Raw genomic sequence first — 12497 nt, 5'->3', positions numbered from 1 at the left:
GACCTTTAACAGGTGATAGAGGAAATGGCAAGGAATCGCCCCAGGGGGCGGTCAGGTTGGCCCTGACAAACAACTCCTGTCGTGCAGGAATCACAGCGTTAACCATGATGGCAAAGACCTCTACGATCATTGGGTCCAATCTCTCCTCTAAGCTTTCTAATTAACTAACCCAAGCACTAAGTTGCCTCATCCAACTTCCTCTTAAACACAAGGGACTGGCACAGGCTCCCAGAGAAGTGGTGGAGTTCCTATCCCTGCAGGTGTCCAAGCCGTGGCACTTGGGGACAGGGTTTGGTGGCCACGGTGGAGCTGGCTTGCTTGTTGGGCTCGTGGAGTCTTTCCCAGCCACCCTGGGCCTCTGGGTGCAAGCAGGACTCAGGTGCAGGCAGAGCTCGCTGCTTCCATGGGTTTATTCCCAGCTCCCAGCCAGCTCCGTGGCAGTCACACTCTGGCTCATCCCTTCAGAAGGTCCACACAAGTGCTGCACAGCTCAGAGCCAGGAGGGTGCTGAGTGCCTTGCTCCCAGGGCTCTCAGCCTTGCTGCTTGGCTGCAGCTCAGATTCTATCCAGGCTCTGTACTGGGACACTCGGACGTAGATGCCAGGGAAGGTCCTCCGGCCGCAGCCCACTCCAAAGCTGGCGATGCCCAAGAGGTAGTATTGGTCTGCAGTGGGGTAGTAGCATGCCAGGGGTCCTCCACTGTCTCCCTAGAAATAAACAGGACAGAGCCCAGTGGTGAGAGCCTGGAATGGGCTGCCCAGGGAGGTGGTTGAGGCTCCATGGCTGGAGGTGTTTGAGGCCAGGCTGGGTGAGGCTGTGGGCAGCCTGCTCTAGGGTAGGGTGTCCCTGGGCATGGCAGGGGTTGGCACTGCCTGATCCTTGTGGTCCCTTCCAGCCCTGACTGATTCTGTGATTCTATAGCTCTGCCCTTCCCATGGAGACCTCAGCCACTCCTCTGGGTTCAAGCTCTTCATCATCTGAGCTGATGACAGGGGACAGGAGATAAGTAATGGCAGCAACAGCTGGGAGCAGGGCACAGCCCAAGCTGCTCAAGGCCTCATCCAGCCTGTCCTGGACACCCCCAGGGAAAGGGCAGCCACAGCCTCCCTGGGCAGCCTGTGCCACTCTCACACTGCAGAGCCAGCCCAGCCCTGCCTGCAGGCTGCTGCGCTCACCTGGCAGGTGTCAGTGCCTCCTGAAGGAGAGCCAGCACAGATCATGTTGCTGTTCACCAGAGCTCCATAGGCCTCAGCACCACTGCAGACGCTGGGGGGGATGATTTCCACCTGGGCCTCTTGTAAGATAGCTGAAGTTTTACCTTCAGGAGAAGACAGCACAAGAAAGGGTCAAAGATTTCATAGAAACCATAGAACCAAGCAGGGTGGCAGAGAGCTCCAAGCTCAGTCAGCACAACCCAGCCCTGCCCAACCAACCAGACCATGGCACTCAGTGCCCCAGCCAGGCTTGGCACCAACACCTCCAGCCATGGGCACTGCACCACCTCCCTGGGCAGCCCATTCCAGTGCCAATCACTCTCTCTGACAACAACTTCCTAACAACATCCAGCCTCAGCCTGCCCTGGCACAGCTTCAGGCTGTGTCCCCTTCTCCTGGCCCTGCCTGCCTGGCAGCAGAGCCCAACCCCACCTGGCTACAGCCTCCCTGCAGGCAGCTGCAGGCAGCAATGAGCTCTGCCCTGAGCCTCCTCTGCTGCAGGCTGCACCCCCCCAGCTCCCTCAGCCTCTCCTCTCAGGGCTGTGCTCCAGGCCCCTCCCCAGCCTTGCTGCCCTGCTCTGGGCACCTTCCAGCACCTCAACAGCTCTCTGCAATGGAGGAGCCCAGAACTGGACACAGCACTCAGGGCATTTCTGCTCTTGATTCAGCAGCTCTCACCCTGCTCTTTTCCCCTGTTCAAAGCATGTTTCTGTGTGTTTAGATCTGTAGATAAGGCAGATTGAGCCCAACTCTTTCTCAGATCCAGCCTAACCCTGCTCTGTCTCAGCTCCAAACCATTCCTCCTTGTCCTGCCTCTAGACACCTTCAGGAAAAGTTCCTCTGCAGCCTTCCTGTAGGATCCCTCAGGCACAGGCAGGCAGCTCTGAGATCCCCCTGGAGCCTTCTCGTCTGCAGGCTGCACACCCCCAGCTCCCTCAGCCTGTCCACACAGCAGAGCTGCTCCAGCCCTTGGCTCATTTTGTGGCCTCTTCTGGCCTCACTCCAGCACCTCTGTGCCTTCCTCCTGCTGAGCCCACCAGAACTGGACACAAGATTCAAGCAGAGGTCTTGGCAGAGCAAAGAGCAAAATATTCACAGGCTCACAAAGTGCCTCAGGTTGGAAGGGTCCTGAGGGACAACCTGCTCCAAGCTCCCTGCCCACACCAGCTCTGGAGCTGAACCATGGAATGGTTTAGGTTGGACTGGATCTCAAAGATCATCCAGTTCCAAACACACCCCCCCCCCCCAACAGGCAGGGACACCTCCCACTAGAGCAGGTCCCCAGAGCAGCTGTTACCTTTCTCTGCTGTGCGTCCCCAGCCGCTGACGAAGCATTTGGTGTCGTTGTCCCTGCCTGGGTGGAGGTGTGGAGGGGGCAGGCAGATGGGCTGGATGTAGGGGCTGTAGCTGACGGCAGCAGCCAGCTCAAAGAGGGCAATGTCGTGCTCAAAGAGCTGCCTCTCGAAGCCTGGGTGCACTGTGATGCTTTTGATCCCTCTCCTCACTGTGTGCTTGTCAGGTCTCCAAAGGTTGTGCACCCCCAGGACAGCTCTCCAAGAGTAAGGGTCCCTAGGAGAAGAGGATTCAGGGAGGTTTCTTGCTGGCACTGTTCTGGCTGGTTGCTTCCCTGCACCTTTAGGGACAGGCACTGAAAGTTCTGCACTCTTTTCTGCAGGCTCAGGCTCATCCTGGCTGCTTTGGACTGCTCCTTGCTTAGGTCAGGCAGATTCAGATGAATGACTGAGGCTGATCACAGAATCCTACAGTGGCTCAGGCTTGCCCAGGACTACACAAAGTTTGATCTTGCATGGCTCCAGGGATGTGGCCTCAAATATCTCCCTGGGCAGCCTGCTCCAGAGTCTCCTCACCCTCATTGTGCAGAACTTCTGCTGATCAGAGAATCATAGAACCAGGCAGGTTGGCAGAGAGCTCCAAGCTCACACAGCACAACCCAGCCCCCAGCCCTGCCCAACCAACCAGACCATGGCACTCAGTGCCCCAGCCAGGCTTGGCACCAACACCTCCAGCCATGGGCACTGCACCACCTCCCTGGGCAGCCCATTCCAGTGCCAATCACTCTCTCTGACAACAACTTCCTAACAACATCCAGCCTCAGCCTGCCCTGGCACAGCTTCAGGCTGTGTCCCCTTCTTCTGGCCCTGCCTGCCTGGCAGCAGAGCCCAACCCCACCTGGCTACAGCCTCCCTGCAGGCAGCTGCAGGCAGCAATCAGCTCTGCCCTGAGCCTCCTCTGCTGCAGGCTGCACCCCCCCAGCTCCCTCAGCCTCTCCTCACAGGGCTCTGCTCCAGGCCCCTCCCCAGCCTTGCTGCCCTGCTCTGGGCACCTTCCAGCACCTCAACAGCTCTCTGCAATGGAGGAGCCCAGAGCTGGACACAGCACTCCAGGTGTGGCCTTTTTGTGCTTTTGCTGCCCCTCAGCAGTGCCACTTTCAGTGCTGAGAAGTCCCCCACGAGTCTGCCTTCTCCTGCCCACAGCTGCTGTGGTGTCACCTCCCTCCCAGCCTCACTCTGCCCTGCCCCAGTTCCAAACCATTGCCTCCCATCCTGCCACCACAGCCCCTGCACAGCCTTCAGCTATTGAAATGGAGCCCTGAGGTCACCCTGGAGCCTTCTCCCCTCCAGATCCACCTCCAGGCCGAGCTGCTGTGCCCCTCCCCAGGCTCCCACTCACGTCCTGGCCGTGGTGCAGTGGGCAGCAGTCAGCACCGAGTTCTGGGCAATCAGAACTCCGCCGCAGACGTGGATGTAACCGAAGCGCCCCTCGGAGATCTGCAGGCTGACAGACCAGGGCCAAGCCCCGACCTGGGCTTCCTGGCCTCCCACAACCCGGGACGAGGAGAACCTGTCCAGGAACGGCCTCTGCCCGCAGGCTGCAAGACACAACCCGAACAGGTCCCTGCTCAGGCAGGCAGAGCGCTGCGGGCACCTCCCGTGCAGCCTGCGGGCACCTCCCGTGCAGCCTGCGGGCATCTCCCGTGCAGCCTGCGGGCACTTCCCGTGCAGCCTGCGGGCATCTCCCGTGCAGCCTGTGGGCACCTCCCGTGCAGCCTGCGGGCATCTCCCGTGCAGCCTGCGGGCACCTCCCGTGCAGCCTGCGGACTCGCTGCGGGGCCAGGGCTTGCCTGGGGGCTGCTGTGGGCTGGCAGGGGAAGGGGCAGGAGAAGGGAGACAAGGAGCAGGGGCAGGGGGAAGAGCAGGGGCAGGGGCAGGAGTAGGGGCAAGGGTAGGAGCAAGAGCAAGAACAGGGACAGGGGCAAGAGCAGGAAGAAGAGCAGGAGCAGGGGCAAGAACAGGGACAGGGGCAAGAGCAGGAGCAGGAGCAGGGTAGGAGCAGGAGGAAGACCAGGGGCAGAGGCAAGAGGAAGAGCAGGAGTAGGGGCAGGAGCAAGAACAGGGGCAGAGACAGGGACAAGAGTGGGGGTAAGAGCAGGAGGAAGAGCAAGAGCAGGGGGCAAGGGCAAGAGCAGGTGCAGAAGCAGGAGCAGAGACAGGGATGAAAGCAGGAGCAAGGGCAGGGACATCTTGAATACTGTGTTCAGTTTTGGGCTCCCCAGTTGCAGAGGGGCAGGGATCTGCTGGAGAGGGTCCAGCTGAGGGCTATAAAGACAATTAGGGGAGTGGAGGGCATGGCTGATGAGGAGAGGCTGAGGGACCTGGGGCTGCTTAGTCTGGAGAAGAGAAGGGGACTTGACAAATGTTTATAAGTATCTTAAGGCTGCCAGGAGGAGGGGGACAGGCTCTGGGGGCCAGGAGTGGGGGGACAGGCTCTGCTCACTGCTCCCTGGGACAGGACAAGGAGCAATGGGTGCAAGTTGCAGCACAGGAGGTTCTGTCTCAGCACAAGGGGGAACTTCTTTGCTGGAAGGGTCCCAGAGCCCTGGCACAGGCTGCCCAGAGAGGCTGTGGAGTCTCCTTCTCTGGAGCCTTTCCAGGCCTGTCTGGATGTGCTGCTCTGTGATCTGTCTTAGAGAGCATTGTCCTGCTCTGGCAGGGGGGGGTTGGACTCGATGATCTCCTTGGGTTCCTTCCAACCTCTGATATCCTGTGAGCCTGTGAACAGGGGCAGGGACAAGAACAAGACCAGAGGCAGAGAAAAGAGCAGGAGCAGAGTCAGGAGCAGGAGCAGGTACTAGAGCAGGAGCAGGGACAGGGACAGGAGCAGGGGCAGTGGCAAGAGCAGGGACAAGAGCAGGGGCAGTGGCAGGAGCAGGAGCAGGGACAGGAGAAGGGACAAGAAGAGGAGCAGGGCAAGAGCAGGGACAGGAGAAGGGACAAGAACAGGGACAGGGACAGGAGCAGGAGCAGGGACAAGAGCAGGGGCAGGAGCAGGGGGAGGGACAGGAGCAGGAGCAGGGACAAGAGCAGGGGCAGGGACAAGAGCAGGGGCAGGGGCAGGAGCAGGGACAGGAGCAGGGACAAGAACAGGGGCAGGAGCAGGGACAGGAGCAGGGACAAGAACAGGGGCAGGAGCAGGGACAGGAGCAGAGACAAGAACAGGGGCAGGAGCAGGGGCAGGAGAAGGGACAAGAGCAGGGGCAGGGACAGGGACAAGAACAGGAGCAGGGGCAGGGGCAGCGGCAGGAGAGGCTTGGGTTGTGCTTTTGTTTAGGGCACAGCTGCAGGAGCTCAGAAGTCTTCCGCGGGAGCTCAGCTTGTGCCGATCCCGAGGCTTCGACGCGGCCGAACCGGTGCGGGCTGTGTGGGTGCAGAGCCCCGGAGCGGCTCCGCGGGGAGGCGACCTCAGAGCCGCCCTGCTCCGACCCCTCCCGCCGCGGGCAGAGTCCCCTCTCGGCCTCCTCCAGGCGCTCACAGCCACACTTCGGGGCCAGACCTCTCCCGCCCGCCGCTTTGCCGCCCGCAGCTCGTCCCAGCTCGGCTGCTTTCTGCCCCCGATGAAGCTCTCTGCCCCTGGGCGGCCCTGCCCTGCCCTGCCCTGCCCTGCCCTGCCCTCCCCTGCCCTCCCCTCCCCTCCCCTCCCCTCCCCTTCCCCCTGCGCTCCCCTCGGCGCCGCCCGCTCCCTGCCATGCCCACACCGGCCCCGGTACCCGGCTGGGTGGGAGCCCGCGGGGTCGCCAGGTCGGGCAGGGAGCCCGGCAGGAGGAGGAGGAGCAGCGGGAGGAGGGCGGTGGCGGTGCCCATGCTCCGCTGCAGCCCTCCCGTCGAGGGGGCACAAAATGGCGGCGGCGCCGCCCGGCCCGGCCCGGCCCTGCCCCCCGCGGGCACCGCTAACGGCCGCGGCGCAGAGGAAGGTCCCGGGCGCGGTGCGGCCAGCGCGGGGCCTTTATTGCTCTGTCTACCGCAAGCGTCAGCGCCGAACCGGGCAGGCTGAGCGCCCCGGCAGGGGCTCGGCTCGACCTTTGTCCGCCCTCGGCTGCTAGGGCAAGGACGGCGCCGCCGGTTGGCCGCGGGGCTGGGGCGGGAGCGGAGGCACAGCGAGCACAGGGAGCCCGGGCGGGGAAGGGAGGCGGCGGAGCGCTCGGTGCAGCCTTGCCGCCGAGCGACGGCGGAGCTGGAAGGAGCTGCCCTCGGCAGCGTGCGCCGAGCCCCGGGCAGGGGGAAGCTGCTGCGTGCCCTGGGAGGCGACTGCGGGGTCTGGGGGTGCTGCTGGTGTGGAGCGAGCAGGGGCAGCAGTGCCCAGGTGGGCAGCAGAGCCGATGGCAGCCTGGGCTGGCTCAGGAGCAGTGTGGGCAGCAGGACAAGGGAGGTTCTTGTGCCCCTGTGCTCAGCACTGCTCAGGCCACCCCTGCAGTGCTGTGCCCAGTTCTGGGCTCCTGCATTGCAGAGAGATGCTGAGGTGCTGGAAGGTGCCCAGAGCAGGGCAGCAAGGCTGGGGAGGGGCCTGGAGCACAGCCCTGTGAGGAGAGGCTGAGGGAGCTGGGGGGGTGCAGCCTGCAGCAGAGGAGGCTCAGGGCAGAGCTGATTGCTGCCTGCAGCTGCCTGCAGGGAGGCTGTAGCCAGGTGGGGTTGGGCTCTGCTGCCAGGCAGGCAGGGCCAGAAGAAGGGGACACAGCCTGAAGCTGTGCCAGGGCAGGCTGAGGCTGGATGTTGTTAGGAAGTTGTTGTCAGAGAGAGTGATTGGCACTGGAATGGGCTGCCCAGGGAGGTGGTGCAGTGCCCATGGCTGGAGGTGTTGGTGCCAAGCCTGGCTGGGGCACTGAGTGCCATGGTCTGGTTGGTTGGGCAGGGCTGGGTTGTGCTGGGGGAGCTTGGAGCTCTCTGCCAACCTGCTTGGTTCTATGAATTTTCTTCTGGAGTCCAATAGGAATCTCCCAGGCTGCAGTGGGGAGAGGCAGGATGAGCTCCATGGTTCACCCTGCCCCAGATGCTTCCAAGCATGGGGAACACTGAGGGGATCCTTCCCAGACACAGGAAGAATCAGAGAATGGTTTAGGTTGGGAGGCAGCTCAAAGCTCAACCAGTTCCAACTCACTGCCATGGGCAGGGACACCTCCTGCTAGAACAGGTCACTCAGGGTCTCATCCAACCTCCCTGGGTGACTTGTGCCAGGGTCTCACCACCCTCAACCTGTGCCAGTCTCTCACCACTCTGTCTGTCAAGAACCCTTTCCTAACATCCAGTTTCAGTCTCCCCTCTGCCACTTCAATCCCATTCCTCCTCATCCTGGCATTACAAGACTTTGTCAGTAGTCCCTCCCCAGCCCTCCTCTAGCCCCCTTCAGATCCTGGAACCAGTTCCCTCGGGGCCTTTGTCTGCTTCCTGCTGAGCTGCTTTGTGCTCTCTTGCAGCCTTCTGGAACCGTGGAATGGAAGGGACCTCTTGGAGCTCAGCCCTGCTCCAGCAGGGCACCCACAGCAGCTTGCAGGGGGTAGGAGGAGAGGAAATGACCTCGAATTGCTGCAGGGGAGGTTCAGCTTGGCCATGAGGAGCAATTTGTGTCCTGCAAGAGTGGTCTGGCGCTGGCACAGGCTGCCCAGGGAGGTGGTGGAGTGCCCATCCCTGGAGGGGTTGAAGGAACCTGTGGCCATGGCACCTGGGGATGTGGTTTGGTGGTGTTGGGTTGGTGTCAGACTGGATGCTCTTGGAAGGTCTCAGCTCTCTGCAAGTCCTGGGATCCTCTGTAGGGCTGTGCTGGGGTCTGTGAGGCTTTAAAGGTGTTGAGCAAACTGCCCCTTTCCTTCCTTAAATGAGTTCAAGTCCTTCACCGTGGTTTCTAGGCTGGCATGTCAGGGTCAGCCTGTGCTGTGTGCCAGGGGAATGGTGCCAGGGGAGGTGTGGGGGGCAGGGAATTGGCCTGGCAGGGCTCTGTGCTTTACTTCACGGCGTAGCCGATGATGTGGGGCTGGATGGGGGTCCAGGGCAGGGGCACACTGATGTGTTTCACCTTCAGCTCCGAGAACTTGGCCTGCTCAAGATTCTTCCAGATCTCTCTGGTGAGGCAGCACCCACAGAAGATGAGCTTCCAAGTGGGGAAGCAGACCTGCTGCCAAAAATACTTCCAGCTGGAAGGGTCAGCAGCCACGTGCTCAAAGAAATAGAAAGCTCCTCCCTGGAGAAGACAAAGAAGTCACCTCAGAGAGCTGCAGAGGACAGCAGGGTTGCACTGAGCCTCTCCTCTCCCTCCGTCCCAGCTCCTCTCAGACACCCAGCAGGGCAGGGGCAGGTTACCCAGCACGGGAGCAGAGCATGGCTCAGGCTGGAAGGGACCTCGGAGCTCATCTGCTCCAACCTCCCCACCACAGGCACCTCTCAGCTGCTCAGGGCTTCCTCCAGCCTGGGCTCGACCACCTCCAGGCAGGAGGCAGCCACAGCCTCCCTGGGCAGCCTGTGCCAGAGCCTCACCACCCTGGGTTTAAGAGCACAACAAACTGCCAAGCAGGTTGCTCCTGCTTTGCACTGGTTAGCAGTGCAGAGTGGTTGGAGAGAATCAAACTGGAGCTGGTTTGAGTCAACCTGGATCTGGTTTGTAAACTCAAACTCAGATTATTTCCCCTCCCCCCCCCTTGCTTATCTTTTTCCTCTTGGTTCAGTGCCTTTGGAGTCACTGACAGAGATAACCAGGGTGTGTTCAGCTACTCACTGGTGTGAGCACTCAGGGTGTGTTCAGCTACTCACTGGTGTGAGCACTCAGGGTGTGTTCAGCTACTCACTGCTCAGCACTCAGCTGTGTTCAGCTGCTCACTGCTCAGCACTCAGCTGTGTTCAGGTACTCACTGCTCACTGCTCAGCACTCAGCTGTGTTCAGCTACTCACTGCTCAGCACTCAGCTGTGTTCAGGTACTCACTGCTCAGCACTCAGCTGTGTTCAGGTACTCACTGCTCAGCTACTCACTGCTCACTGCTCAGCACTCAGCTGTGTTCAGCTACTCACTGCTCACTGCTCAGCACTCAGCTGTGTTCAGCTGCTCACTGCTCAGCACTCCTGGTCACGTACTCACTGCTCAGCACTTAGCTGTGTTCAGGCACTCACTGCTCAGCACTCAGCTGTGTTCAGCTGCTACTGCTCAGCACTCAGCTGTGTTCAGGTACTCACTGCTCACTGCTCAGCACTCAGCTGTGTTCAGGTACTCACTGCTCAGCACTCCTGGTCACGTACTCACTGCTCAGCACTTAGCTGTGTTCAGGTACTCACTGCTCAGCTACTCACTGCTCACTGCTCAGCACTCAGCTGTGTTCAGCTGCTCACTGCTCAGCACTCCTGGTCACGTACTCACTACTCAGCACTCAGCTGTGTTCAGCTACTCACTGCTCACTGCTCAGCACTCCTGTTCAGGTACTCACTGGTCTCAGCACTCGCAGCACTTCCTTCAGGGTCTGGTCCACACTTCCCACGGAGCACAGCACCAAGGTGCCCACGACTGCGTCCACAGAGCTGCTGGGCACCTGGCGCAGGTCCTCTCCTGTAGCCACAAGGAAACCCTCGTAGTGGAGGTGCTGGTTCTTGCCCATGTTTTTCAGGAGGCCTTGCTGGAAGTTTTGGCTCACGTCTGTGCAGGTCACCTTGCAGCCCCGGGGGTAGAACTGGAAGTTTGCCCCCAGGCCAGTGCCAATCTCCAGCAGCTTCAGCTCTCCCGAGGGCCCTGTGAAGTTGGGTAGGTTGCTGAACAGCTCCTCCTTGTGAGGCTTTGCCTTCTTTTCGTGACCTTCACCAATCTTCTCTAAGACGTAAGGGAAGCAAATCTTCTCGCAGAAGGGCTTCCAGATGCCCAGGAAGGACAGGAGGTAGATGGGCATGGCCAGCACTGCCAGGCAGGCACGCAGCAAGAGGACGCTGAGCTCTGCCATCTCCAGCCTGGGGCAGAGGATCTGCCTTGAGCAAAACTAATCCTGCTGTCTGCTGGAGCCCCTGGGCTGCCTGCTGTGTTCTCTGAAGGGTCTCCAGCTCCCGAGGCTGAGCTGGGTGACTTCTGCAAAGCTTAGCTCGAAGTCCAAAGCAGGCGGGGAAGGGCGGAGCAGGAGGGCAGAGCACTCAGTGGCTGCAAGGCGCTGGCTGGGGCAGCAGGGCAGCTGCCAGGCCGTTAGGAAACTGGGGTGAAGGGGGCAGTACAACTTTGTTCGGAAGCTGGCAGAACATCAGGAGGTTTCCCTGGTTCGGCAGTTGGCAGTTTTAGGTTACAGGGCACACCTCTTAAAGCAGCCTCGTTTGGCTTCGGGGAGCTGAGAGCAGCGCAGCTGAGCCCGGGGGGTGGGGGGGGGAGGCTGCTCCCGGCGCTTCCCGAGGAGTTTGGTTCAATTCCATTCGGTCAGGAGTTGTTTCCCACCCCGAACTCCTCTCTCTCTGCTCTCTCTGCAGCAGCAGTTTTCAGTTTCTCGGCGCTTTGGGCACCTGAAGCTTTTCGGTGTGCATTGGGCCAGGTTTCGGCTGACACAGAGTTAATTTTTCTCCCTGGCAGCTGCGGTTTGGCTTTGGTATGAAGAGGGTGTTCCTGTTGCTAAGTAGCTGTTTAGCCCAAGTCAAGGACTTTGCAGTTTCTCATGCTCTGCCAGCCAGCAGGAGCTGGGAGGGAGCTGGGAGGGAGCTGGGAGGGAGCTGGGAGGGAGCTGGGAGGGGAGAGCTGGGAGGGAGCTGGGAGAGGGCACGTCCAGGGCACCCAAAGGGATCTTCCGTGCCCGCAGGATGTCATGCCCAGGGAGCTGATCTCTGCTGGGGCTCGCCAGCGGAGGTGTTGTGGTGTTAAACCACGGCAGTGGTGTGGAGCCCCCTGGGCAGAGCTGGGGGATAGGTTGGGCTGAATGAGCTTGGATTCTGCTGAGTCAGGAGACCCGATTTTTCTGTGAAGTTCTTTAACTTTGGCCACAACAACCTCAAGCAGCTCCAGGCTGGGGCCAGAGTGGCTGAGAGCAGGCAGGCAGAGAGGGCCCTGGGGGTGCTGGCAGAGAGGAGCTGCAGAGGAGGCAGCAGTGCCCAGGTGGGCAGCAGAGCCAATGGCATCCTGGGCTGGCTCAGGAGCAGTGTGGGCAGCAGGACAAGGGAGGTTCTTGTGCCCCTGTGCTCAGCACTGCTCAGGCCACCCCTGCAGTGCTGTGTCCAGTTCTGGGCTCCTCCATTGCAGAGAGCTGTTGAGGTGCTGGAAGGTGCCCAGAGCAGGGCAGCAAGGCTGGGGAGGGGCCTGGAGCACAGCCCTGTGAGGAGAGGCTGAGGGAGCTGGGGGGGTGCAGCCTGCAGCAGAGGAGGCTGAGGGCAGAGCTGATTGCTGCCTGCAGCTGCCTGCAGGGAGGCTGTAGCCAGGTGGGGTTGGGCTCTGCTGCCAGGCAGCCAGGGGCAGGAGAAGGGGACAGAGGCTGGAGCTGTGCCAGGGCAGGCTCAGGCTGGATGTTGTTAGGAAGGTGTTGTCAGAGAGAGTGATTGGCACTGGAATGGGCTGCCCAGGGGGGTGGTGCAGTGCCCATGGCTGGAGGTGTTGGTGCCAAGCCTGGCTGGGGCACTGAGTGCTATGGTCTGGTTGGTTGGCCAGGGCTGGGGTCTGAGTTGTGCTGGGTGAGCTTGGAGCTCTCTGCCAACCTGCTTAGTTCTGTGATTCTAAGAGTGCTGCAATCTGAGCCGAGGGCTCCGAGGAGAGACCTCAGCCAAAGAACCTGAGGGAGCTTCAAGGTCCCTTCCAACCCAAACCTTTCTGTGAACCTCTGCAAATCCCTGCACAACTTTAGAGCCCTCACAGTCTGAGCTCCCCACCTGAGGTCTCCCCTCAGCCTCCTTTCTCCAGGCTGAACACCCCCAGTTCCCTTAGCTTGGACCTCGGGCAGCCCTTTCCATGCTGGATGCATTCTGTGAACCCTTCAGCACTCAGCGGTGCTTCTCCGAAGG

General features: G+C 60.8%; 2 protein-coding genes across 2 annotated transcripts; both read right to left on the bottom strand.

Moving 5' to 3' along the window:
- Positions 1 to 392: 392 nt before the first annotated feature.
- Positions 393 to 6373, bottom strand: TMPRSS12 (transmembrane serine protease 12). The gene is made up of 6 exons (XM_064141561.1): positions 6280 to 6373; positions 6045 to 6110; positions 3906 to 4104; positions 2512 to 2783; positions 1176 to 1318; positions 393 to 707 (listed from the first exon to the last, which is right to left on the bottom strand). The coding sequence occupies exons 1-6, from the start codon at positions 6371 to 6373 to the stop codon at positions 462 to 464; spliced, it is 1020 nt and encodes a 339-aa protein (XP_063997631.1). The 3' UTR covers positions 393 to 461.
- A 123-nt stretch (positions 6374 to 6496) lies between these two features.
- On the bottom strand, positions 6497 to 10722 carry LOC135174326 (thiol S-methyltransferase TMT1A-like). The gene is made up of 2 exons (XM_064141591.1): positions 9974 to 10722; positions 6497 to 8741 (listed from the first exon to the last, which is right to left on the bottom strand). The coding sequence occupies exons 1-2, from the start codon at positions 10475 to 10477 to the stop codon at positions 8505 to 8507; spliced, it is 741 nt and encodes a 246-aa protein (XP_063997661.1). The 5' UTR covers positions 10478 to 10722; the 3' UTR covers positions 6497 to 8504.
- Between the last annotated feature and the right edge of the window lie 1775 nt (positions 10723 to 12497).

This window comes from Pogoniulus pusillus, unplaced genomic scaffold (assembly GCF_015220805.1).
Source record: "Pogoniulus pusillus isolate bPogPus1 unplaced genomic scaffold, bPogPus1.pri scaffold_58_arrow_ctg1, whole genome shotgun sequence".
Taxonomy (NCBI): Eukaryota; Metazoa; Chordata; class Aves; order Piciformes; family Lybiidae; genus Pogoniulus; species Pogoniulus pusillus.
This window is presented reverse-complemented; position numbering and strand designations above follow the sequence as displayed.

What these genes read in the sequence shown, in the direction of transcription:
- LOC135174326 (XM_064141591.1), bottom strand. Translation starts at nt 10,477, where the DNA reads ATGGCAGAGCTCAGCGTCCTCTTGCTGCGTGCCTGCCTGGCAGTGCTG. An exon ending in TGCTGCGAGTGCTGAGACCA is followed by an intron (nt 8,742 to 9,973) that starts GTGAGTACCTGA and finishes TGTCTTCTCCAG; the next exon opens with GGAGGAGCTTTCTATTTCTT.
- TMPRSS12 (XM_064141561.1), bottom strand. Translation starts at nt 6,373, where the DNA reads ATGGGCACCGCCACCGCCCTCCTCCCGCTGCTCCTCCTCCTCCTGCCG. An exon ending in GCGGGCTCCCACCCAGCCGG is followed by an intron (nt 6,111 to 6,279) that starts GTACCGGGGCCG and finishes GGCAGAAAGCAG; the next exon opens with CCGAGCTGGGACGAGCTGCG. An exon ending in TCTGGCCCCGAAGTGTGGCT is followed by an intron (nt 4,105 to 6,044) that starts GTGAGCGCCTGG and finishes TGTGTCTTGCAG; the next exon opens with CCTGCGGGCAGAGGCCGTTC.